Source organism: Nesoenas mayeri (assembly GCF_963082525.1).
Source record: "Nesoenas mayeri genome assembly, chromosome: 2".
NCBI classification, from domain to species: Eukaryota; Metazoa; Chordata; class Aves; order Columbiformes; family Columbidae; genus Nesoenas; species Nesoenas mayeri.
In genome coordinates, this window is record NC_137543.1 from 155,710,504 (window position 1) to 155,737,608 (window position 27,105).

Consider the following 27,105-nt stretch of genomic DNA (forward strand, 5'->3'; position numbering starts at 1 on the left):
AACATTTTGTGCTCGTTCCATTAAAAGCCTTGTAAAAACTGATTCAGATAAACTTCGTTTATTTTTTTTTCCAAAAGTAAAAATTAAATTATCTTGCAACAAAATAATGGTATCCTAGCTAGGTAAGTAATAACTGATGCTGGATATTAGCTGGATATAAATAACATGGCCTCACATTGTCTGTTTATTAAGCTGTTTACCTCTCATGAGTTCTCAGGTTTTAATATATCCTTAATGTACTGACTACATTAATAAAGGACTAAAGAAGCCAGCAATAAACCTTACAGCTGGTCCAGCTGGCAAACAAGGTGAAAAAAGCAGTTTTCCTTAGAGGAAGCTTTAAATCTTGTGGGATGGTAACATCTGTACTATCCACTGCAGAATAATGAGTTCAACCAAGGTCGCTCATATAGCTGGGAATAACGCACATGTACCCGAGTCTCAACATGCAGGAGGCCACTGCCTGATTTGTGAAGCATTGGAGGAAGCCTGTTGTCACGGTCATTTATCTCCTATGAGTGGAATTCAGATAAAATTTTATATGTACAGAATGACTAAATGACAAGAACTCTGGCTGTAAGCAGATGACAGATCACCTTCCTCTGGGTAAGGCCAGACAGCTCATATTTACAAGCAAAAGACAAAACAAAAACAGAGCATGTAATGTAACAAAGCATGTAAAACCGAGGAACACATAGTGCTTTGCAGAATGAGGTTAATTTTAAAGGGGATAAAAGTTTCCATTTCATTCCACATTCTTTTTTTTTTTTTCATGCACTGGAAATTACAGGTGGTTTCTATTCATTTTATTATTAACTATTCATGCTTTTTTCCCCACTTATTCTATGTCACTGGGTATACACAGGTACTTTACACTGCATTATGGTTGTATAACAATACAGTGAAATATTTTAGAACATAAATGAATGGTTTACTTAAAGGAAGACAAAATGTGATGGGAACATCCACAAAAGCCACTATTTCATTTAATCTCAGACTACTTTAATAACTGTGTTGTTAACAGCCAACAGAAAAGAAGTTCTCTTGCAGATTCCAAACCGCTCATAGCATCCTCCCTTTTCCCAGAGAAAAAGCTCTTGTGGTACCTTCTGTTTGTGCAAAGCGGATTTTTCCTATCAGTTTGCTGTTTTGAAGTCCTGCGAGGATGTGAGGGAGTGGGAATGAGCTCTCCCCATCCTGCCTTTACCCACGGGATTTCTGACCCATGAACTGCACACAAAGGAGTTGAGATGCAAGAGCCAACCTCGGCTGTTAAGTAAGAAAGGGAGTCAAGTGAATGTAAATGTGAATTATATAGTAATTATAATATAAATAGGACCCAGAGATTAAGTCTGTGCATGCTTTCAAACAGCAGAAACTAATTTAAGCTTCATAAGCCTCAGGAAAAGTTCCAAAAGGTCACTGTTTGCCTGGAAGCACTAATTACAGCCTCCTGCTACTGGGTATACAAAAAAATGAAGCGTTGTTGTAATCATCTTTGTATAGGAAACCATTCTGGTCACAACAGATAACAGTCACCCAGTGACCTAATATGTGAGCAACCACCGGGATCACCTTCCAGGCAGGAACAGGGCTGCTGTGCTCATTGGGTGCGGGGCTGGGTGGGAACCTGTACCCACACCGTTGGGTTGTGACTGGTTCCTGGAAGCCATTATCACATCGCAGGGCATTTAGAATCATAGACAAATAGAATCATAGAATCATTTTGGTTGGAAGAGAACCTCACGATCATCAAATCAAATAATAACTAACTCTAGCACTAAACCATGTCCTTAAGAACCTCATCTACATCTCTTTTAAACATCTCCAAGGATGGTGATTCAATCACTTCTCTGGGCAGCCTGTTCCATTGTTTCATAACCCTCTATGTGAAGAAACTTTTCCTAAGATCCAATCTAAACCTCCCCTGGTGCAACTTGAGGCCACTTCCTCTAGCTGCACTTCAGTGTTACCTCCATGTTTCTCACACATCTTGGATTTTGTCAGCCAGATATTTGGGCTAGGATGCCTGGGTTATGCAGTAGCACAAGGGTAGCATGCTCTTGGGCTTTGCAGGTTCTGCTTTACCCAGAAAGGCAACACCATGTTCAGAGCCCCATAGAATAGTGTCAGCTGCTGGCTTTTACCGCTTGCTGTAGACATCAGATCCAGGCCAAGAACAGCTCATATGGTTCAGAAAATCTGACCCCCCATGAGACAGTAAGTAGCAAACCCTTCTGTTGATGTATGTCATACTATTTGATGTGCTGGAATATGATGTAACTCCAGGCTAGCAGATGAAAATCATAATTTAATTGTGAATAATAGAGAATATAGACACCAGTCTACTCTGGGGTGCAGCAGTAACAAGCTGCAGTCATTGGATGGCCCATAAAATATTCCCAAAACCTCACTTTGTGGTTCCCTACAAAATTTAAACTAGTGTTGTCCACTTCCATCCCCACCTCAGCCATTTGGTCCCATCCCAGCATGTCCCACTCCCTCGCATGATCAGAAATGTTTATACAAGCATCCAGCAAAACAACAGAAGAGTTTCTAGAACTGCAGAACAAAAAAAATAAAACAATTTTCATTCAGTTAAGTTCCTGGACCTGGCTCAGAGTGAGCCTATTTGTGGAACACGTAGCAGACTGGTGAAAAAAACCCCAAGGTGGACAGAGAATGGAGCTGCCTCTTTCAGTGGCAGAACTGACTGCTGTCTTCCAGACCCTGAGGACATACAGTGATGTGGTTCTAAAGATGTACTGGTGAAAAATACTATAAGGTGCTTTTTAAGGGGGTTATTATATTTCACAGCAAGGCAAGGTGGGGCAGAGAGAGGCAAAATCAGCCGGGACAGGAGGTAGAAACCACCTTCCCCTTGACCCTCCTCCTCTCAGTCACCACCTGGGTGGTATCACTTACGGTGCTTGCAGTAAGGAAAGCACCTAAAGTTGGCTCTCAGCCTTGGATATGCTCTTCAGAGCTGTTGATGCAGCTACACTGAGGTGTGGTGGCAGCTGGTGCACATCCCATTAGTAAAAGAGATCTTTCACATTTGTTTAAACCAAGGTATGCCTATTGTGTTTCTCTCTCCATAGGCTCTCGACTGGTTAATAAAACTAATTTTCAGCACTAGTAGTTATTTCAGCATCTAATTAAGTCTCTTCAGACTACCTCAATGACATAATTTATTATGATCCTTGGCAAAGGTCACCTGAATTGCCAAGTTCTGGCCATCATAGCAGGACCAGCTGCACTTAGCATTTACTTGAATTTCAGTAAGAAGTGCTTTGGAGACTCTCTAAGATGCTTTGTTATTGCCATGATGGGTAGTTCTATGATGTTATTAATTGACACTAAACCCGCATGCTTCAGGAATAATGCCAGGCAGCAGGCTTTCTACATAACTATGGTTTTGAAGGGATTAAATGTAGGTATTTCCCCTCTGTGCATTTAATGCTTGTTTCAGACCCTGGAGTGAGATATTTGTACCCACAGTAGCAAGCTTTCCCCAGCTATCTGCCAGAGATGCCCCTAATCACATGAAGTGGTTATCTGGAGAGGCTAAATAGGAAGTTCACTTTCTTCATCTCTCAAAAGCAAGAAAAAGAGTTTCTACCTTTTAAACCTGGGTCTTATTGACAGAAAATACTCTCAATGAAACATTCTCTCTGTAGCATTTGACAAGCAAATGCTTTTTTTCCCTGTTCAAATCCCTCTTAGAAGATCAGTACTTCCATAGCACCCACCAGGAGAAAACTGCACACATATACATATCTAGGGACCCTCTGAACTGAAAAAGCCACAGGATGATATTCCCCCTTGCAGCTGCACTGGGTCTCCCAGTTCCTAACACACTCAGAGCGCTATAAAAACATATAATACATAATTACGTACTTTGAGCCAAAATGGGTTATTATATTTTTCATAACCACTTTACTGCTGCTATAACTCAAAATTCAATCCCTCATTCAAGAGATTGTTGCCTGTCTCTAAAGGCACTGAGTGATGCTACAGTGGCACGGGAGGTTGGTCTTGCTGGAGTCCCATCCCGCAACGTGCTGAGAGGCTTCTCTGCAGCACTGAGGATCTCCAGCTCCCACTGTGGCTGCTGGGAATTAAGAGCATTCAGCACCTGGGATGACTGTCCTCACACTTATTAAGGCTTGCGATGTAATTATAGACTAGTTATTGAATTGCTATTGAGATGAAACATCGGGCGGTGCTGTGAGCTAACAGCAATCGTGTACAAACATGCCTTGTTAACTCTTCAGTCCGCTATGATTTAATAATTTGACATGCTGGTTTTGTTACGGGAGTGCTCTCCTGCATGCTAATAGCTGGGGTTCTGCTTGGAAGGTTTCTCTGCAGTGAACAGATTGAAGATTCACTCAGTCTTTCAAAACCACTCTGGTAATTTATCCATCTAGGAGCCTCTATGCCCCTTATTGTCGCTGCACGTCGTACGCAGTCAGTAATGGATTTTATTCTCACAACACCTCTAGGAAGCTGGAAATACAAGACCTGCTTGAGTTCTGTAAAGGAGCTTGTGACAGAGAAAAAAATCAAGCCCATGTGTCCTAACTAGCATTTTGCAGATAGGTAGGACTTCTCAGACCACTGTTACCAAACCTGTCTTTGAAATCTTCATGTCTAGATACAGGCCAACAAACTAAAACAACTATTATAAAAGTCACCTGTTTGTAAGCATATAGAATCATAGAATGTTCTGAGTTGGAAGGGACCCACAAGGATCATCGAGTTCAACTCCTGTCCCTGCACAGGACAACCCCACAGTTCACACCGTGTGTCTGAGGGTGTTGTCCAGTCTCTTCTTGAACACTGTCAGGCTTGGGGCTGTGACACCTCCCTGGGGAGCCTGTTCCAGTGTCCAGCATCCTCTGGGTGAAGAACCTTTTCCTAATGTCCAGACTAAACCTCCTCTGGCACATCTTCCTGCCCTTCCCTCAGGTCCTGTCATCGGTCACTAAAGAGAAGAATGACCCTGCTACTCCTTCTCCCCTTGTGAGGAAGCTGTAGACTGTGATGAGATCTCCTGTCAGTCTCCTCCAGGCTGAACAAACCAAGTGACTTCAGCCACTCTTCATATGCCTTCCTCTCCAAACCCGTCACTAACTTCATAGCCCTCTTCTGGGCACTCTCTAGCAGCTTCATATCCTTTTTATCCTGTGGCGCCCAAAACTGCACACAGAGCTCCAGGTGAGGCCGCCCCAGTGCAGAGCAGAGTGGGACAATCCCCTCCCTGCCCGGCTGGCAACGCTGTGCTGGATGCACCCAGGACACGGGTCCCTCTTGGCTGCCAGGGACACTGTTGGCTCATGTTCAACTTGCTGTCGACCAGAACCCCCAGGTGGAGGTTCTGTGGAGCTGCTCTCCAGCATCTCATCCCCCAGTCCGTATGTACAACCAGGGCTGCTGTGTCCCAGGTGCAAAATCCGGCACCTTGCTCTTGTTGAACTGCATGCAGTTCACAATTGCCCAGTTCTCCAATTTGTTCAGATCCCTCTGCAGGGTCTCTGCCCTCGAGAGTGTCAACAGCTTCCCCCAGTTCTGTGTCATTAGCAAACTTGCTAAGCAATCCCTCAAGTCCTGAGTCTGAGTCATTTATAAAGACATTGGCGAGCACTGGCCCTAAGATGGATATGTATCATAAGTGTCCACTTTCAATTCAGTATTTAGAGAATCCAATAGTACTATTCAAATAACACGTTTATTTTGTTATAGAAATGGAAAAAAAAGAAAGCAATCCACCTACTCTTTGCAGATATATTTTCCTAAATATTGAGGTTTTTTTATAGTCCATAAATAGCCAAATATATTCAGGGAAGAGCTAAGCTGGGTACTTTCATTATTGCTTGCACTGATTTTTACCTGAGCATAACAACTACTAAGAACAATCTGGTTCCAGGGATGCTGTTGGTGAGAATGTGATACACAAGATTTCTGTGTGATATGTAAAGTGATACCTGAGCAACGTAGTTAGGTTTTGCGGACAAAACATTGCTTTACAAACTCGTGCTTTATGAATGGTAGACATCGCACACTGATTTACACCTCCTGGCTTCTGCTTGTCCATAGTTAGTATAAAAAAAATCCTTGTCTCTTGATTTTACATTGCTTTCCAGGGATGGTAAGTGTGGCCCAAATGGCACAGGTTGAAAGGTCTGATTAAATGAAGGAACTGGGAAAGATGTGGAAAAGGGTTCATTATTGTCCTGCCTGAAGGTATGAGCCAACCTCTTATTGCAGGCACTGGGCAGATATGTCCCTGGTGGGTACATTATTGCTAAAATCCTGAGAGGGTAATTATGCGCCATCCATGGATGGAGACAGGCTACAGGACTAGTTCTGGTCTGTTCCAGTAGTCAATGGTGCTTTTCTTTGGAGTGATGTCTTCTAATATGAGGAAGGAAATGGGGGTCACGATACTTGACTCAAGATGTGGCCATAGGCAAACCACTAATTCTCGCTGTATCTCTGCTCCCCACTGGGTAAAAGCATGAAAATGATCAGCTGGGGAAAGGCTGCAAAGGGCTTTACACATCTTTCCATAACTTGAATTAAATGCCTAGTGCAGTATTTCTTTAACCAACCATACAACTTCTACTCTCTCCTCCCTGTATCCTGATAAATCTCAATATAGAGATATTAAATAATACGAAGCTCTTCCTGTTCAAAGTGACATAGATATACAAATTACTGCCAATGTCTCTGTGATGATCCCATTGGCCCCTCATGTTAATAGGGAAACAGAAGCATCTGTTTTTTTTGTGATGAACATTACAGACAAAAATGTCTCCCGAGTGATATGCTAGAACTAGTATACTTTTGTGAAGATATTTGTTGATTAAAACTCATACCTCAAAGATTTTATGGGATTTTCAGGGAAGAAAGTTCCCCAAACTCAGCATTATAAAAAGTGCAGATGAAACTGACTGAGTCCATAAGAAGATGAGCAAAATGAAATGTTACTTTGTGATAGTGAAATTCATCAACAAAGCCGGGCACTTTATTTGTTTTAATTTAGCTTTTCTTTGGAACGCATTCAAGTTTATCCAAATCAGCTACTAATCCCATGAGATAATAAAATACCAGGAGATTTTCCAAAATCTAGATCTCCTCACAAAAGACAAAGTTTTTATGCAGTAATGGCACCTAAGTATAGCCATAATACTAGAAACAATGCCCAGAATTTAATGTTTACTCACATTTAAGAAAAAATCACAGGGTTTAAATCCTTGAGCTGAATGATGCCAATGGTAATGGTGCTGGATGTTGGATGTTCCCACCCACCCGGCTGTTGGCTGAGCTTATCTCTCACTCTACAGCACTGGGCAATGTACCACAAAAGAAAGAATTAATGATCAGTTTTTCCCACTTTTCTGACCACCTCCAGCCTCCCTTAAAAGTTCTTTTGCACATGATCGCTGGCTAGTAGTTTTTTTGTAAAAAGCCCTCACCATGTTATTAAAAGAAAGTAGGAGAGATGCTAATTAGCAATCAGTATCTGGGTTTAGAAAGATTGAACTGCTTAAGGACTTCGGGTCTGTTTTGAATCCTGGTCCCAACAAGCATAAATACTGAGATGATGCACTGTACTAAAGCAGCCCTCATTATAAATTATTGATTTCACTTAATATCTTTTGTAACTTAGACTCATCTACACTAATAATTTACGCATATATGGTAACTTAGAGAAGTGTAACCACACATTTCAGGCTAGTATCATGTGTGGGTGGGAGCTTGTGCTGCAACCACATCAGAGGGCATAAAAATCTAGATTTGTAAAATTATTCCAAAACATGGAAACCTCTCCGTATTGGAAGACTGAACCTTGCTAAACCATGCGCTGGAGTTTGGAGTGTTAAAATGTGATTAAAATCAAGGTTAGGACAACTTGCCATAAAGCAGAGACAGATGATTTTATGAAACTTGTTGCCGACTCCAACAAAAATCTGGAAAATAAAATAAATGTAAAGTAACAAAAGGACTTCTAATGCTCAGAATAAACCTAGTAAGTGGAAGCAGCAAGTAAAGCTCCTAAGTGTGCCTGTGTCCAGGTGGTGTTTCCACTGTATACTAAGAGGGAGGAAAGAAGATAACTAAATTCTCAAGAAACAGTTTAAGGAGCTGAGAAGTTTACAGCTACATGCTGCCTCCATAAAGGATAAACTTGCAGCACTTGTCTTTAAATTTCATAAATACACAGACAGAATGAATTACATGTACAATGATATGAGGAACTTGACTCAGATTATCACTAATTTGGTTGTGTTGCTTCTTCATTACTTTGAATCACTCTCAAAGGAGATCCTTGAATTGCAACATTTTCCTGCTCAGTGCTTTTGCACTACTTTTTCTCTGTTTATGGGACTGAACCAGGATATTATCTGCTAGGATTGAAGAGCTATAAATCCTATTTTTGATGATTTCCCAGGCCTATAGGCATCCTTCAGCACTGTAGGGCCAGGAGTGTAGTTACAGAGCTGTTGTCATTGTGGCTCCTCGCTTAGAGGACATACCTGTGGAAAATCAGATATATACCCAGATAAATCCTTTCCCTATTGTCTCTTTATGTATCTTATCAGTGACAACATATCATTTTGCTCTACAGCTCCAAAATTGCCTGCTAGTAAAGGCAGAAATGACTTCATTCCCATTACCTGTGATTACCGATCTACAGCATCTAGGCTGATAACAGGAGTGCTAGAGAGACATCCAAATCAGATGATAATACATAAACATTTTGGTTGGAAGAGTCTATTTTCCTTTCTCCAAAGAGAGAGATGGCTTTGAAGTCATTTGATCTGGGCAATACTGACAATAAAAACTACCAGTCAGCTACAAACACAGGTTCCAGTAGAGATAATCTTCAAAAAGGTAGGATAAACTATAGTGATTTTATGGTATTTTGAATCAAAACAATCTACTGTTTCTGGAAAAGGAGGGAAGACTTCAGACATATAGAAGAAAATAGTATTCCCTGTCTGATGTCTCTGAGCAAAGTGAAAGCTGATTTTTCCCAAATTAGTCAATGAATGAAAAGATAATGCACAGTGCAGCAGCAAATGCACTTCTCTATCACCAGCAGCCATGCCAAGCATGAGACAATAGTTTTCTCTTAGCCCTCATTACAGTCATTTCTCCTCTGTGTAACTTTTTCTTTGTGTCATCCTTAAAAATGACTAATCCTGTCCTGGTTTTTGTTCAAACAGGACCAATTCTCCTTTCAGTACTTTTTCTTTTCAGTTAAGTTTATTCTAAGTAACTGCACTTTCTGAAGCCAGCTACATGATTTGCAGACAGTGTCTGCTTCCAGAACTGATAATGCCTAATGTTTACAGTTTCACTGAGCTAATGGTAGAAAGGTTATGCAGAAAAGACCCAAATTAAAGTACTTTCCATAGACACCAAGGTGACTGATGGATCTCTTACATTCCACAAGTGAAGGGTTGTACCTGCAGGAGAAGTGGACAGAACAGGTAATGAAAAATGAACTAATGAAGTATTCCATCCTATACTATCTATCTATCTATCTATCTATCTATCTATTTATCTATCTATCATCTATCTATCTATCTATCTATCTATCTATCTATCTACATATATATAAGACATCATACTCAGTTTAAAGCTGAGGCATCATGAAGGTCCTGGTCTCTTCTTTCATGCCTGGTGTCCATGAAACATTCTGCCCATTCTCCTGACTACAATCCTAATCCATGCATTCCTGAATCTGGTTCTCATTTGATGCTAAATCCAGTCTAGGACTTCCCGGCACCTGCCCTCCAGCATCAGCTGGATCATTATTGGGGGATGGCAATATTGGTTTTGTATATATTTCTATTATTTCTATTGTTATTATTATAACTATTACTACTACTAGTAGTATTAATGTTTATAATACTCTTTTTCATTGTTATTGTTTTGCTAAAGCTGTGGGGCTTTTTGTTTTTGCTTTTACCCATAAGTCTCTCTCCCTTTTCTCCTTCCCTTTCCCTGGTGGGGAGGATAGGGGTTAATAGAGAGCATCTGTCACCTATTGATCTGCCAGCCCAGCCTTAAATGGTGACAAAGCCTTGATAATGCATGATTATGGAGAACTTTAATTAGCAGGCTGGTAGGTATTCCATGAACAACACTCCTATCATTTTCATCATGTATTAAATGGCATTAATTGCAGTAATGTATGTATATGCTAGAGGTCTTCATCACTATTGCACTTATCCCAGTGCTAGAAGGCATTAACCCTTTGTGAGGAGCCTCACACCCACTCAAGTGCATTGAGATGGCCAAGATCAGCTTATGGCTGAGGTCAGCTGGTGGAGACTGACCAGCTAATGTAAAGAAGGCTACGATGTCGCTGTCTGCAGCAACAGGGGCTTGAACTCCAGGATCCAGAAAATCTTTGCCAGTTCTGTGTGTTTAAGCAAAAGTCTCAGTGACTTCAAGGATTTTTATGAGAGTGAAGGCGCCGTAACCAAACGTGCTACACAGAGTATCAGAGTACAGGTTAGCCTGAAACAGAAATGGTTGCACGTCCTTTTCTTCCCCTATGAACAACCTCATTGGGACTCAAGTTTTAATAGCGCTGGAAGGTTACAGTAGGGAGCGAGGAAAACAGACATTGAAGACAAGGTGCACCTATTTAAAATGGAAATATCAAAACACTGCAACACTGACTGCTGTGGTAATCATTGATTAGGCTTCATCCTTCAAAGGAGAACGAGCTATCACCTAAAAACAGGCTTTAGTGTTTTACTTGCTCCATGTCATTCAGTCTTGCACCTTACATGCTTCAGTCCCACTAAAGAAACAGGAATAATTTGCTTTCCACAGCCCAAACTCGTAATTTCTTACCTTTTTCTCTATGCAATTGAATTTTATATCTCATTCCAGATGAGAAAACCCTCAATGAAATTTATGTAGAAAGTAGCAAAACCCTTCCATCCAGATCTTCTTTCTGTTTATCTTAGAGGGAATCAGTGGCAGTGCCTGTGCTGTTTTATGAGAGGAGACAGAAGTGTAAGCTTATATTTTATGATGAAAATGATAGAAGGAGTGACCTTGCTCCAGCACATACTGCTTTTTCGGCAGTGTCTAGAAGAGATAATCTAACAGCAGTCTGCAAAGCGTCATGTTTCCTCAGATCCTGCTACAGTAATTTAATCATGAGCACATAAAATTAGATGAAAAATAAGGTAACTAGCCTTCTGGGACGGAGTGATTGCAATAAATGTTGCCTCCTGACAGTAGGCATTACATTGTCCTCTTGAAAGAGAGGTTACCTTTTATTATAGCATACTTCTCTCACTTCAGTCTGTGCCAGGTAGCACTGCTATTAAGGATAGTCTGCAGGACAGCAATAAGTCCTTTAAGACAATTATATGCTCCTTCCAAAGTGCCAAAGCACTGAGCAGAAAACTACCAGTCTTGACCTTTGGGGTCAAATGAGCAATGCCAGACCTTTTTTCGTTTCTTTTTAAAAGAGACATATTTTCCCTTTCTGTTGCTTTTCATTTAAGTATCACAGAGCACTTTAGAAGCATCAGTTGCTTAATCAAATCTTAGAAACCTTGCCAGCCATTTCGGAGAGGTTCAGCTGAGCCACAGTTGTGCCTGTGTCTCTAAACTCAGTGAAGTTTGCAACTTAAGGTCATAAAGAAAGATAACAAAAGGGATAAAGTGAAACTGAGGAATAGTGGGGGTTAGTCTCTAAGTGCTGGTACAGAAATTGTTTTCAAGTCACAAATATTTTCCCATGCATTTGTCTTGTGGGCAGCTGAGAAAACACATTTTTTTTTAAATAATTACAGGCTTCATCACCACAAAATCATTTATGATCTACCTTTGAAGGTACATATGGGTCTGACATAAAGTCATACACCAGCTACTGCTACAAACACGCACCTCTGTAGGCAGCCACAGAGTATGCAGCAAGACCTGAGCTCTGAGTGCTTTTATACAATGCAGATGGAGACGAAAGCACCAAACAGCCATAGGAGCTGTCTGCTGCTGTCTGGTCACTAACATTAACTCCAACTGTGATTTTTTTTTGGAGAATCAGAGGTGGAAACTTCTGACAGAAACCCTTAGGTAGCAGATGTTGTAAGAAAAAGTTTGCCCCCTGTGGTGGGCTGCTGCTGATCTACCTTCTTGATCAACTGAAGAATAAGCAGGACTCTTTGATATATCCCCATTCAAGCAGCTTTTCCATCTCTGTGTTATTTGTCTAGATGAATAAATAGTATTTCCTGCTAATCAGAAAGATAGTAGTGTCCGACTGCTTATGAGCAATAAAATACCCTGAGAAAGTGAGGCAAGGCCAAGCTCCAGCTAAGCAGCCTGAGGAGATGTGGAAAAGGAGCTCTCCTGTTAGTGGATCCAAGTGATTCCCCATCAAACCACAACATCTCTAACCTCGTTGGATGACCAAAGTCTGATGGGTTAACTTCTATACAGAAGTCTGCATTTCAGCCAGAACCAGATGTTTTCACTGACTTGACTCACATCATCTGTAACAGGAACCAAAGGGAGTTGTCTTTGCTGTAAATGTACCCATAGGAGATAAACAAAGTTAGATGGATCCTACATGAAAAGTGCTATAAGAAAAAGTAATGATATTCCTGTAAACTGCTTAAAAATAAAGAAGTTGAAAGACCTCTCACTTTTGGTTATGTAAATGAGGAATCACTCCACCAAATGTAATTGACTAATATTTTTATAAAACCATTGAAAATGGAAATCCTAGCAAGATCTCTGTATTTTCTCACGTATACATACTTTGCAAAGGTATCTGAATGGAGACATCGATATTACTTCCATGGTTCAAACTGTGCTGAATTTATACTACACTGAGATTACAGTTTGAGAATTTAGTCCCATGCAATGAAAATTCAGCAGATATAGACAGGTCTAACTCTAGTGATCTTATAATGGAGGTATTGTTTTCGCAGCTGAGAATCTTGCCCACAGTTCATTATACAAAATCATTATCTTGTGGATTTGGATTAATGTACAAACTAATAAAACTCATTAATCTCTTCAGGTATCACTGCAGGTTTCTGTGAGTGAGATGTAATGTAATCCAAACATGTTATCCCATAACTGTTGATTAGACCTTTCAGAAACCTTAATCTTGTTATTCACAAATGCTGAACACTCGTTAGTCAGAGAAGGGTCAGCCCATGTATTACCGAACAGACTGCTGGTGGTCGGCACAGGGTGCATTTAGTTGCTCTATGACAGCATACACTTTTATTTACATTACACACCTTAATTTTATCTTGAGCTGTGGAAATTGAGGCATTACTTGTTGCCTTCTTCTTTGCAGTACTTGCTTTAGAGAGCACGCAGCCATTTGAGCAGCTTCAATCATAACAGCGGGTGATTGCTGTGCATGCATTGCATGTGGAATTTAGGAAAATTAAACAAAATTAAATTACACAGGATTAAATGCTATGGAGTTATGCATTTAGTCCTATCAGAGCTGTAGAAAGCTGACTATTACGATTCTCCCCCTGAAATGTCCTCTGTCCTTAGCCTTCTGGATACTCTGAGGCATTTTCAACACAGGAAAACTCTCTTGGACCTGTAGATTACTCCAGGTTAAAGTAAATTCATGATGAATGAGGAATGAAACACAAGATATCCTGTACTTACGTTGTCGAGTAGGTATCTTTGTGGAAACTGCCTTTTCTTGGCAAACTGTCTTTTCATTTTAACTTACTTTGAATCCTCCTATTCACAGTACTGGTACGAGTTGATGCATTTGGAACTCAATCTCAGTCACCCACAGTTAATTTCACCTCACCGGTTTATCTCTCACAGACTTTCTGATGTTTTATGTCCTCTAGGTTTTGCTGTTACGGTAACTTAAGGATACTTGGAGCAGCTACAGGAACGTAACTCTATCTTTAATAGATATGAACAGAAAAAGGATGCACACAACTGTTTTATAGTTAAAAATAAAAATACACAGAAGAAAAAAATAAATGTTAAGAGTAATGCTTAAAAATCAAGGTGACCCAGATATTTATGGCCAGTCTTGCAAGCTGCCCACAAGTACACAGAATATCTAAAGATATCAATGCTGGCTTTAAATCCTAAGGCTCAACAACTGCAATAACGAAATCCAACATACCTTCACATGTCAGGAGGAAGTATTGCAGATTGTGACTGAAGGATGCACTGAAATAAGTACAGTTTTCGATCAGATCACAAGACAGACACCGCCTATTGAAGTTTCCATTTGTGCTTGCGCTGAAAAAGTTAATACAAGTCCATGAAGGTCATTGAACAAATGTTATCTGGAAGGAAAATTACTTGAGCCTTACTGTACTGTAGAACAAGAACATAAATATAATGTGTCCAATACTAGTAAGAGACAAAGCATTTCCATTTGGTTGAGTTTAAATAGCAGTAATGGTGTGTTGGGTTTTTTTTGCCTGAATGGAGGATATATAAAAGGATATTGATGTCTTTTTTTGCAAGGTCAGGTGGTTATGAAGGAAGGTATAGTCCTTAAAAGAAAATGATGGTTGCAATTCCACAAGAGGAAGTCATAATTTGGTGAATGAAGGCATGAAACAATGGAGCAGTATTTCTACACCTAGTTATATTATAACAGACAATAAAGAGCTGTAATTGCTTTCTGTAAGTTTCTTACTGGTTGCCTCACTGGTCTGATTTGCTGGCAGCTGCCTCAGAGACCAAAGCCCTCTTTGGGGATTTAAATAGTTGCTCTTATAACATCCAAGTAAAAAGGAGAGATTGTAATTAGCGATCTGTTTTTGAAGAATGTAATGTGGCCTTTCATACACTCAGAGTGCTTTGTAACAGTCTACTATACATTGAAGAATGAATTACAGATTATTAGCAAATATTAACAAAGAGAATTTTGCACTGCTATAGCATTTTCTTCAAGAATACTAAACAATAGATCTTTTCGCTATTACTGTAAAGCAGATGACTGGTTTTTGTTACCATTTCAAGGTAGAAAGACATGTTTAGGGCCACAGAGACTGAAGTGAATAGCTCTTGGGTTCTTGTTGAGGCTCAGACCGTGTCTCTAAAGTAAATCCTGTTTAAAGCTACTAAATCAAACACAAAAATGAAAAAAACCCAAAAGATCTACATCTGACATAAGCTGTCAGAGCTCCAGTGGAGTTCGGTCAATGAACATATGTCAAGGTTGCTGCTGATCTGACGCTCTTGGGCTGGGACAAGAGACAGTCAAACTACCCAGATCAGGAAATCAAATACCTGAAGCGAGGCCAAGATCACTGTGTAATCAAAGTAAGGTCAAGGACGTTGACATTTTAGGCCTCTCTTTCCCTGTTGCCTGCATGGGGAGGTGAGGTTAATGAGGCACCAGGGTGAGCTGTGTGCCAAGAAGCAGTTTGGGTCATGCCAGCAGCTCTTGAGCAGCTGTGCCTGGGCTCAGCTTTTAAAATGAGATTTTCACCCCATTGCGATAGAAAGGAATGGTCAATATAATTTTGATTTGTTTTTTTCTCCTTCAAGAAAATAAACACTGAGCTGAGCTATTCTCAAAAAGTGGTGGAGTGCAGTGAACAGGCATAGAAGTCTTGAAAGGGAAAAAATGATTCAATTACAGGTAATTTAGTTCACTCTGCTTTCCTTCCCACTGAGGAAAAAAAGTATGACCATGTTAGAGAAAGAAAATGTACTGACTGCCCCTTATCAACTGATACTATCACCAGTTCTGCCCTTTGTTGCAAATGCTGAGATGACAGCAGGCTGACTGAGAGGGAAAATAGGACAAATGGAATAATGATTCCAAAATGATTATTTAAAAGCTTGGGTTTCCTTCTCTTTGTAATCTGCTCCCACAATACTTTGCAGTGGCTACACTCCCAAGAGATGACAAAAAACCAGTCTTTTACTCATCATACAGTTAGGGAGGATACTTAAAGTCATCTAGAATTGCAGAAGAACATTTGCAAACATAACATATGGTTATTTCTTTTCAATTTTGTGAAGAGGTGATGTGCTATCACGTTTCCACAAACTCCTATTTAGAAGTATAAAACCAGATAATACCATTAGTTTCTGTAGTTCTGAATTTTTCAGGTGTTAAGCAGCTGTGTTGGACAGTTTTGTGACAGTTTATCATTCTTAAGACCAATTGAAAATTTGCAATAAAATGAGAAAATTGCTAAAACCCCCCACATTTCCAAAAGTCAAGCATTTTGCTTACTATTGTTTTGCTCTTCTATCTACTCCAGTGACAAATTGCAAGATCTTTCAATGCCATGAAAGACAAACACATATGAAACTGTTTCTATTGCAATTACTTATATAATGGTTTGTGTAAGATTGAAAAAACCAGGAAATTCTGTATGTAAAGTTAGTAAAGCACATACCTGTATAGATGTCGCCTCCTTGGCAAGTCTTCTGTGCTGTGGAAATAACTGGGGAAGAAAAAAATTGAAAGGCAATTGCATCATTAGAAAGTTGTTCACAAGTATCTCGTGCTACAGCATCTGCATTCACATGGCCATTTTCCTGATCTTGTAAAGGCAAGGAAAGTTTAAATGAGGTAGAAAAACACACAGATGGACACATCACTGCAGAGGCTCGAGCAAGTACATCATAGGCAGTACTGCAGTTAAAACAGTATGGAAATGTTTTGTTCCAGACTGGCCATGTCAGCAGATCAAAAAGGATCAAGTGATTAAGTGAAAGACATTCGCATTTTTACCTCAAGATTTATGGCTCAGAATTTCCTTTAAACACTTTTTTTTTCCCCTCTTTTTTTCTCTAGAACCAGTTTTTACTTCTCTGGCCACTTTTCTTTCTTTCTTTCTTTCTTTCTTTCTTTCTTTCTTTCTTTCTGTCTTTCTTTCTTTCTTTCTTCCTACCTACCTACCTACCTACCTACCTACCTACCTACCTACCTATGATCTTTTATTCTATCTATGTGAAACCCACTGAAATGTCCTCTTTGAAAAAGGGAGTTGGACTTCCAGGGAAGACAGAAGTTGGAGAATACTTCTTTGCCCTTGTTTTGTGCTGAGACTGAAGTGATCTTTTCTGGCTAAACAGTGAAAGCCCTGTGGTGTGGGGACAGCTTCTGAAGGCAACAGGGATGTTCTCCTGGAGGTGACCAAACCTCAGTCCAACGTGCAGGGTCCAGACCGATACCCCAGATACATTTCATGACAATAATGACAGACCAGAGGAGCAAATGTAGCATCCATGGGCTGAATAACAACTCAGACAGGTTGTTCAGCCCTGCCAATCTGCTTCCAAAAAGCTGCACTTGCTGAGATGTACATGTGGATTGCACAAATTGTATGTGGTGTTTTCTGCTTGACTGGCCAGTTAAAATGCAAATAAGACTTCAGTGCTAGTTTGCTACTTAGCTTTGCCAAGTGTTAAGGACCCTTATATCATACTGAAGTTGCTTGTACTTGGGGACATTCAAAGCCTGAAGGATCAGCATGGTCTTGATAACCATTCAAAGTTTATCATATTCCAGAGACTTTTTACTCAGTTGTTCAGTGATCTTAAGAAACTGAGAGGTGAGAGCCTTGTATCCACCTGAAACTTTGTCTGGAAAGGAATTGATATGGTATTTGATTCCAGAAAGCCTTCCAAATATTTTCTTACATAATTTATTGAAATGTATTTGAAAACGTAAATATATAAAGAAGTTATTTTACAAGGATAAGGGCAAGTTTGAAGAAGGTGGGTATTTTTGGTTTTGTTTGTTTTGTATTCTAACTAAATACTGTTTTTCTAATGCATTGATAGTTTTGCAGGTCAATAAAGGATTCTTTTTAAAATTTACTATCTTTAAAATTGACTATCAGAAGCTGCAGCAGGATAAATCACTCCCCTACACAAACATATGTAACAGTCACTGGAAGAATTTTGAACAGAGAAAATCAAAATAACACAAGATATATGTAACGGTGTGAGAGGTTAAGCCTAAATAGAGCCAGCTTGTCCTGCTCTCCTATCTCCATCTCCTTATGTTCATGCATTTCAGACACATACACAACACCATTGTTACTAACCCTATAGTCCAGGGCCAAACAAAGGAGGAGACTGATTTGTCAGACCAAAGTTTACTTACATTTTATGCCTCTTTTCATCATATGCCAATATCTTTGTGACATCCCAGTCACCAGATGTAATAGATTGTAAGGTGTCGCCGCTACTATTGGGCTGCCAAAAGAAAAGAGAATTAGATTTCTTTATTCTTAAAATAAGTTATCTGAGCAGAGCTCCTCTTCTGAAAAAGGGAGCTCTTTTGACTCCATTCCTTATTAAAAATAAACCATCATCTGCAATTTCCACCCCTCCCCCTGCTATTTCTGTGAATTTTCAGGCATAGAAATAATAGAAAGTGAGAATTATCTTAACCATAACTCTGCTGAAGATAATGGGATGAATTCAGTACAGAACAGCTTCAAACCTCTTCCTCTAATCCAGCATGCCCATAGGCTTCTGATTAATCCCTTATGGCAGTGCAGGGATTTACTTATTTATGTACAACTAAGAAGGTATTAAAAAAACAAACCAAAGCAATGGTACTGTTTGGAACGAGACAGTCAGTTGACCTTCTCTTCTAAGTATCTCAGTTGGAAATTCATGTCATCTAATGTCCAATAAAGCATCACTAATGGTTTTCTTTTATGCACAAGACCCACATTCTGCATTTGCACCTTCCAATCTCACTGATACAAGAAGAGATACTACTTTTTATTGCTTTCTGCTTCAGGTAAGACCCAAAGCAGTGGCAATGAGTGAGTCACCTGTGATGATGACATGGCAATGTGGTAGAACTTTCCGCGTCCTCCCTGGGGAATGGCTCGGACAAAGAAAAACTTCCGACCGTCCTTGGAAAAAATTGGTTCTTCATTCTGTAAGGGGCAAATTTAAAGCTTGTATTACCACTAATTTATTGTATTAAAATTGATCATCACTGCAAAAACCAGTGAAATACAGAGAGGTCTTTAACAGCAACCTGAGCAAACAAAAAGCCCACTGAAAACTGAAGAAAGTTTTGAAGTTTATTGCTTCTTGCTCTTGGGAAAGCTGACAGCCTTCAGCTGTGGAAGACAGGGACACAGAGATCAAGGAGAGTTCCTTGTCTAGAAAGTCAACTCCCATTTGCAAAGCAAAAAGTACACATAGGCAGTTGACTGCTTGGGGCAGTTGGAATAAAGCCTTTAGAAATGGTCTGAATCTCTCCAGCACAAGTATGACAAACCCTGTTTACTCTGCAGGAAGAACTGATCTATTCCTGTCCTTGAGGAAACACCACTAACAGCAACTAACTGTTGTATTTTCCTGCTCTCTTACAAATGCTTATTTCACTGAATTATTTACGAAGGGGAGAATATCTTGCAAACTCTCTTCAACACAGAGGTCCCCAGTGCACGTGATGATTGACTTTTATTGAGTGACTAGAACTTTCAACCAGAGACAGAAGAGACACAGTAGAAGAAAATCAAACATCACATATGGCAAGCCAGCATTTCCTGGAAGGGTCTTTGTCTTCTTTTTGTACAAGAACCCCAAGGCACACTGGAAGTCTCCACTGCAGGAGATGGTTGAACAGCAGATTACAAGGGAAAGCAGAAGGATGGTCCATATGTTGTGACACAGTAGCACTGTACCAAGGGAACTGGTTAGATGAAGCTTCTCTACTCTGAATCTTGAATGGCTGCAACTAAAACAAGAGCTGAACTTCTGCTGAATGTGATATCAGGCTGTTCTGGGACTGGCTGAACCCTGCCTTCCCCGGCCCAGCTTTATTGATCCTTCTTCTTCAAGGGCCATCAACAGGAAAGCTGTTGCTCAGCCTCTTCTAGGTCCTCCTTTGGTTCACTGTTACTCAAACACCTTGGCTTTCTGTTTGGCATGTGTCCAGACACCACACTGAACCAGAAAGAACTTGGTTGTACCAAGAGACATGTGGATAACGCAAACACCTACAGCAAATAAATACACAGTTTTATTTCGCATAAGCTAACATATTGTTCTTGCTGTATGCTTTCCTCCCAGTCCTTTACTGATTAATCCTTTTCCACTACTTAACAGATTTATCAACGGTGTTAAGTGTTGAAACTGTTTGTTTTTCCTTTTATTTTCCCCTGTTCATGTTTTCAGTATATTTTAAAATATTCCCATTTACAGCTTGTTGCAGCTCTATGAAATAATGGTTTAATTTGTTTCTGACATTGTTCTGAAACCTGAAACATGAGACTATATTATTTCCAAATGTCTTTCATGACAGGAGAAACCTCACTGAAAAACAACTGTGATAACTTGGGCAAGCCTTCTGCTCGACAGATTTTCCTTTACTGAGGTAAATAGCAATGAGTTCACCCTATACTTCTGTATCTGTGCCTACTGCATTATATATTCCAGCAATACGTCTCTGCCAGTGAGAGCAGACGTTGTGCAGATTAGTTTGAGGTTCATTCAGAGTTACAGGGGAAGGAGGTAGATGGCACAGATGACAGATCTGAAACTTTAGCACTCGGCTGATATTATGAGAGAGCCTATTCACATGTTCCTGTTGCTGGAAAGAAAATGCATTAATACAACCAGAACTTTGTTTAGGATCTTGACAGAGAGGGTCACTTATCCCAGATAGCAACTGGGGGATGTCAGGCTGAAAGGCTTTTGGTACAGGATTTTATACTGCATGGAGCTACACTGGACACATAATTAAAACATTCTCTATGTGATACAGTTAGAGCATTTGGTTGACTATTATTGACTGAATCTCAGAAAACTAGAATAGAAGAGCCCTCCTTGAAAATAATAAGAGATTAGGGAAATATCCTAATACTTGGAGTGCCACAGGGTCATAGTTCTGATAAACAGATAGGCGTGACATAAATCCTTTTAATCCTTTGCATTTTGACAAACACTTTGCTGAAATTCAACAAACTGTTGAAAATGTACATCGGCTTTACTGCGACAATGAAGTCACCTCCTCTTCTGGGCACAGGGACAAGATCTCTTTCCATCCCTTGTCACATTCAGCCCATGAGCTTCACCCTCCATCCCTGTCCCCATGTTCATCTGTGCTTGGGTACATCACATCTCTGAAGCCAGGGCACCTGCACCAAAATACAGGCTCATCAATTAGAGAGAGGAGGAGATTGTGCTTCTGGGTACTGATCCCCTCCACTGGATGAAATCAGGACTTTTCATTTAAACATCAAAGAATCTGTTTGTAGCCAGAAGCTGCTTTGTTAGCTCTGGCAGAAGAATTTGAGTATTTGGATTATGACACTCTGGGTCTTATTTCTGCTGTATCCTGTGTCTTAGGGCAACATTAGGTCTATTATGTGGTTGTTACATGACAGAAGGGCTTTACAAGGTGAAAAAGTCAGTCTTGTAAGTTTCTCTGAACTCTGCTTTTATTTTAAAAATCTATGTTCATACCACCTATTAAGTATGTGTAAGAATCATTATAATTTGCCAGGATTAAGGCAAGAGTGTTGTAAAAGAAAAATGATGTGAGATTTTCAGCATCTCAACTTTTGACAGAGAAAAAGTCTGCAGTTTCAAACTGAGATGATCTGAACCATGAGGGAAATAGGAGGACTGGAAACAGAAATGCAACCCAAAGAAATTGTTGTCAGGGGAGGCCAGCCAGCCCACGCAGGCAGTTTTGGAGGTTACATGTCACTAAACAATTTTGTGGTAACCTCCTGGTCTTGCCAACATCAATGTCAAAGCCTACAGCCTCTGGTGGAGTTGAAATTACACCCTGGTTTATAATTAAATTTGTTCAGGCCGTATTAACAACTAAATAAATAAATGAATTAAAATGTCAGTAAAGTTTATCCTCAGAAGGTGTTCAGAAATTGTCTTATTTCTCCCTTGCTGACTCATTGTCTGTATATGACCATCAATGGCACTATTAGAAAATGGCTTCTTCACAAAAATTGAAACAAAATTGTTTACAGCTATAGTTGCTGTTTCAAAGAATTTTTATATTTAAGCAAAAGTATCAGTAAAGTTCATGGCTTTTATGCTGAGAAGTACACAAGCAAATACATAAATAAAAGCACTGAAAACTTTCAAAGTCCCTAGGCAATTTTGGTGAACCTCTGCCTGTTCTTGTTTGTGCAAAAGGTTTGAAAACACTGGCCATATCATCTGACAAGGAGTGTCAGATACTTTCTAGCAAAACCTGTGCAGACACTGGATATTTGTCATTGTATTTTGGGTCATATATCCTATTTTTCAGCTACACAGACAGTGACAGCAGTGTTTCTCTTTGCCTATGTTGGAGAGAGGCTCTCCAAAGATTTTGAACTTGAATAAAATTCACTCTTGAAGATAACACAAAATCATTTACTATGACCCTCCATACACAGGAGGGTTATGGAATTACCAAACTACGACAACAACAACAACAAAATTCAAATTAATGGGTTGTATGCCCTATCTCAGATCTCTTAGTATTTCAGACGACTGAAAAAATCAACCCTGTCATCCTTGGAGACTCCTTCATGTTCCTCGTACCTTCTGATCCTGATGTTTTTCTCTCCTTGTCTCTTGCTCACAGTGTACTATGAAGTTTGCCCCTATTCCAAGAAGACCAGATGCACTTAAATCCCCAAGAAAAAGGTAAAGCTCCTGTATGCTTTTCAAACCAGGTGTATGGAGTACTCTGAATGAGTATTTTAAAGAATGAGGCAAGCAGTTAGATTCCTCGGTCTTACTGATTAAAATTTGGGGGACTTCTCAAGAGCCAATCTAGTCAATGGTGTATACAGAGCAAGTTGGCCGGCCAGGCAGTGGGTGTCTTCTTCAGGGTGGGCTGGATCATGTTTGAGGTCCATTGACTGTGTGACCACACTGGCTGTCTACAGCGGGAATTAGGCACCCGACTCCTATGAATACACCTATATTAAAATGTCGCAACCAAGGAGTCTTCATCCTGAGCTGAGACATGCTCCTGAGCTCCTTCAGTAGCTGCCTAATGTGCAATGGATCTCCTATTTAAAGAGGTTAAGGGACTCACATGAGCATTTCACATTTTCACATCATTCTCAGTCAGACACACATGCCATGAAAATAACTTTCCAGTTATCTAGATCAATGTGTCATAGAGAAAAAGGTAAATATAGAGAATACAATTATCCTAGTAATCATATATTCAGTCAAAACTAGAATTTTAGGTAATTTTGTTGTCAGAAATACAGGTGAAAGAGCTCTGTAATTCTTCAGACTCTTAGAAAAAGCTGTCGAACAGTGCTATCAAATGTCTCCAAATCCACAGCAAATGTTCCTTTAGTTTAGTACTGATGTCTGACTCATTTGGCTGCAGTGAACACCCTTTTCTAACCTCAAACAAAGCATACAATGTTTGGAGATGTAGTAAAGCAAACTATATTTCCCTGGAGCAGGCCTGTTAGAGACTGACAGATCATTTACTGAGGTTGTTCAGGACAAAGCACCATCTTTTAATGCCTGTTCATGTAGTAGGTAAATGACTAGAAAACCATAGCAGTGTGAGAACAGAAGTTCTACTATACTGTATTAATAGAAGTCCCAGTAAATAGCAGAGAAAGGATTAAAACCATCCTCGGATTTATAAAATAAATTAATCCCTTAATGTATCTTTTTCTTTTCTTTTCTTTTTTTTTTTTTTTTTTAAGATACAAGATATAGGTAATTTAATTTTCTCTTTCTCTTTGAAGCTTTTGTTTCCTATTCAAGCCAACACTGTCCTTATGAATGTAAAGAATACTTCAGCAGCATCTTTATTCTATACCCGAGCATACCAGTGAAAGATTATTTGAAATACTTGTAGCACAGAATCTATTTCTTCTGATTAGCCATAGCCTGTTGCTGTAGGACAGCCATTGGACTAGAGGAGATAGTTGTACTGCAGTTTCTACAGATTCTTGGATCCTGTGAACAATCTGTGACGAAAAATGTGAAATGCTTTAAATCTGTACTTGGAAAAAATATACTACAAGATCTTAATCTGACATGCTACTCCCTGTCTGGTGTTGTCGTATCCTATGAAAAACAGTTCAGTGTTGTGGCTGAATTGGCATCAGCAGCTTCTCTCGAGAGAACAGCTTAATCAAATCTGAGGTCACTTCACAAACTGACTGCTGGAGAAGTGTTATAAATGATCTTTCAGAGATTTATGTGCTGGAAATGAAGAGGTTTTATATAGACTTAAGTTGAAAAAAAAAAACCTTTTTCTGAAAAACAAACAAACAAAAAAACCAACAAAAAGAAGAAAAATCCCATAAATCAAAACTTTTTGAGGGTTTAGATTTTCTATCCTATTTCTATTTTTTTCAGAGTTTATTTTCATCTTTGTTTTATTTCATTTAAGGGATGGCAGCACATAGCCATACAATATAAAAGTATTACACACAAGTTACAGTGTCAGAAGAATTACATGACACAGTTGTCTGTTAAAACAGGATATTAAACTGCATCAGATAGTGTCTCCCCATTCTATGCACTATGCAAGCTCTCATTTTTTTAATTACCTCATCAACACTTCAATTTTATTTTTCACCTTTCTTGCATATGCAAACACCTGCAGAGTAATAAAGATAATTTTGCCAAATTTAGCTTAAATGACTTAAAAGTCCTATCTGCATGATTTTGTCTCTAAATGGACATAGGCACTTTTAATAAACTGACCTATGATCTGTTTTCAACAGTGGACTTCTTTCCTTTCCAGAAGACCACAAAATAAGCACCGTACTGCTTGAATTCTTCATCAGTCTCAACATACAGTATATAGGACTGCCCCTGAGGCTGACAAGTGTCACACAGACACCATCAGTGGGTGAATTTCCACCAGCATCAGCTTTTCACCTCTTTCAAACCCAAGTAAATTACAGGCTATGAACTGTGGGACATACCAGAGAAGATGGCATCTTCAATAAGAACTTGTTTATTACCTGGAAACTGTTTTCTGTAATATAAACCATGTCATCTTCCAAGTGACTTTCTCGGGTCTGGAAATCAGTTTTTTTCTTTGGGGGGAAAAAAAAAGAAAGAAAACCTACCAAAAACTTGACCGCAAAGAGAAGATCACTGTTACCTGTCTGTGCAGCCAGCCTTCACTTTCATCTTCATGTTTCTAAAACAAAATAAGATCATTAAATACCATACTTTGTGTATTACATTTTACTTAGCAGTGCAGGAAGCAGTTGGATTGAGTCTGAAAAGTTGTGCAGAAGCACAAGAAAACTGCTTAAATATGTGTTTCGGGAGTATAACCCAGTGACTGCTCTCCTTGCCTTTCCTCTCTGATGAATATGCACATGCTCATTCAGGAAAGCATTTTACTCACACAGGCAAAACACATAAATACACAAGATACATGAATCCCCTAAGAAACAAAGCTTGTTAAGAAGAAAATGAAGGTTGAAATAAAAGTTGTTATTATAAGAAAAGGTTCTGCCCTGTGCTTTGTGCACAGTATTGCATCATCTTTTTTCAAGGGACAGATATATCAGAACACATTTTTACTGTGGAAACACCTATGCCAGTTTAAAAGATGGTATGTGCTAATACTTACACAGGCTATATCAATACATCACTCACATTAGTATGTCTATAAAAGGCGTTAACTAAAATGAAATTGTGTGTAGATTAGCATGAGCCATTTGTAATGTAATTAAATATATATAACGCCATTAAACTAGGATGCTGCAAAGATATCCAGGTTACAAACTATTGATGTGTGTGTGCTTGTGCACGCATACAGTTATTTCAAGACAAATAGCCAGTCTCTTACACATACACACAGAATGTGTGCAGGGACACATTGCTCCTGGCTTTTTACAATCATGTAAAATAAAAAAAAAAAAGAAGTAAATATTGCAAACATTGTTTGTATTATGTGTCTGCCTAAATAAATGTGTGCCAGCTGCTGGGTTGCAAGGTAAGAAAACTGAAATACTTTCTCCTTGCATAGGTTGTGAAAACCGGTAAAAAATGACCATTGGTCTCATCTCTCCTACCTTTGTGCAGACTCCCGTGGTGGCATCGCAGAGCGTCAGGATTGACACGTTCTGGGCCCTGTTCAGCCAGTTTACTGCCACCTTGGTGCTGGTTGCCCATTTCACCATGGTTATGTAGTAGTCCCTGCAAACAGACACACAGAAACCAAGTCACAATACTGACATCCTAATGAATCGCCACACGGCAGAGCAGTTGGAGGCTGCTGCAGGTAAACGGTCCAGGAGAGATCTCTGGTTATTAAGAATGCTGTGTCTTGATGTCTCTGGGCTTCCTTTTGTGTGGATTTCAAACCCTAAAAATGCCATTTTTAGGGCTGTACAGGTGTTTTATCTGCCACTTCTGAAAGTCATTTTCAAAGATGAGGTGAATGCTGAGATAAAGAATCTTTCAAGCTATTTCATCTTCCAAGAAGGACTGAAACGCTTGGAGCTACAAATTTATGCACAGGTAGAAAAGAAATTGCAAACCATTTCCATTCTGAGCACACTAACTGGCTGGCTCAGACCTATCACTGCCAGTGGTTGGATTCTTTATGCTTCTGAAGACTTAATAGCATTTAAATATCCCTACTGCACACCACAATATCCATGAGTGTTGTATTAAAATGAAAATAGCAAGAAGATAGAATTTAGAGAGAGGAGGGTTTCTACAAAGCAGATGCAGCTGATTCCCATAAAGACATCAGCAGGGATGTGACAGTTTGCATTGGCAAAACAACCATCCCACAATCCTTGTACCATCCTCTATTGCTGGACATATTCAGGTTGTGATAATACTTGGAGGAAATCACCAGTGTGGGCTGCACAGTCCTGTAATCAATATCTTGCCCTAGATGACACAGGAGAAGGTTTATGTAATAGCGAGCAATGAAACCACTTTGGCTGGGCTGGAAAATGCAGGGTCACAAATAAATACAGCGGTGGTCATTGTCTCAGAGCTGGTCTGCAGTGGTACTCACAGATGTCCACCTCTGCAGCAACTCAGGGCTTCATCAATTTATCTGTGGCTTAAAACTCTGGCTGAGATGACAAAGCTGGTGATGTTATAATATACTGCTGATGTTATGATATA

General features: G+C 39.6%; 1 protein-coding gene across 1 annotated transcript in view; it reads right to left on the reverse strand.

Annotated features, from left to right (window-relative positions):
* Positions 1-27,105, reverse strand: part of DPP6 (dipeptidyl peptidase like 6) — a gene marked incomplete at both ends in the record, with an annotated part of 413,796 nt that overhangs the window by 23,581 nt on the left and 363,110 nt on the right. Inside the window, 6 exons of the mRNA XM_080340056.1 lie at positions 14,168-14,286; positions 16,413-16,460; positions 18,131-18,222; positions 18,813-18,920; positions 25,109-25,147; positions 26,034-26,157. Of these exons, the coding sequence (XP_080196182.1) occupies positions 14,168-14,286; positions 16,413-16,460; positions 18,131-18,222; positions 18,813-18,920; positions 25,109-25,147; positions 26,034-26,157 (530 nt within the window). The remainder of the gene's footprint in view (positions 1-14,167; positions 14,287-16,412; positions 16,461-18,130; positions 18,223-18,812; positions 18,921-25,108; positions 25,148-26,033; positions 26,158-27,105) is intronic.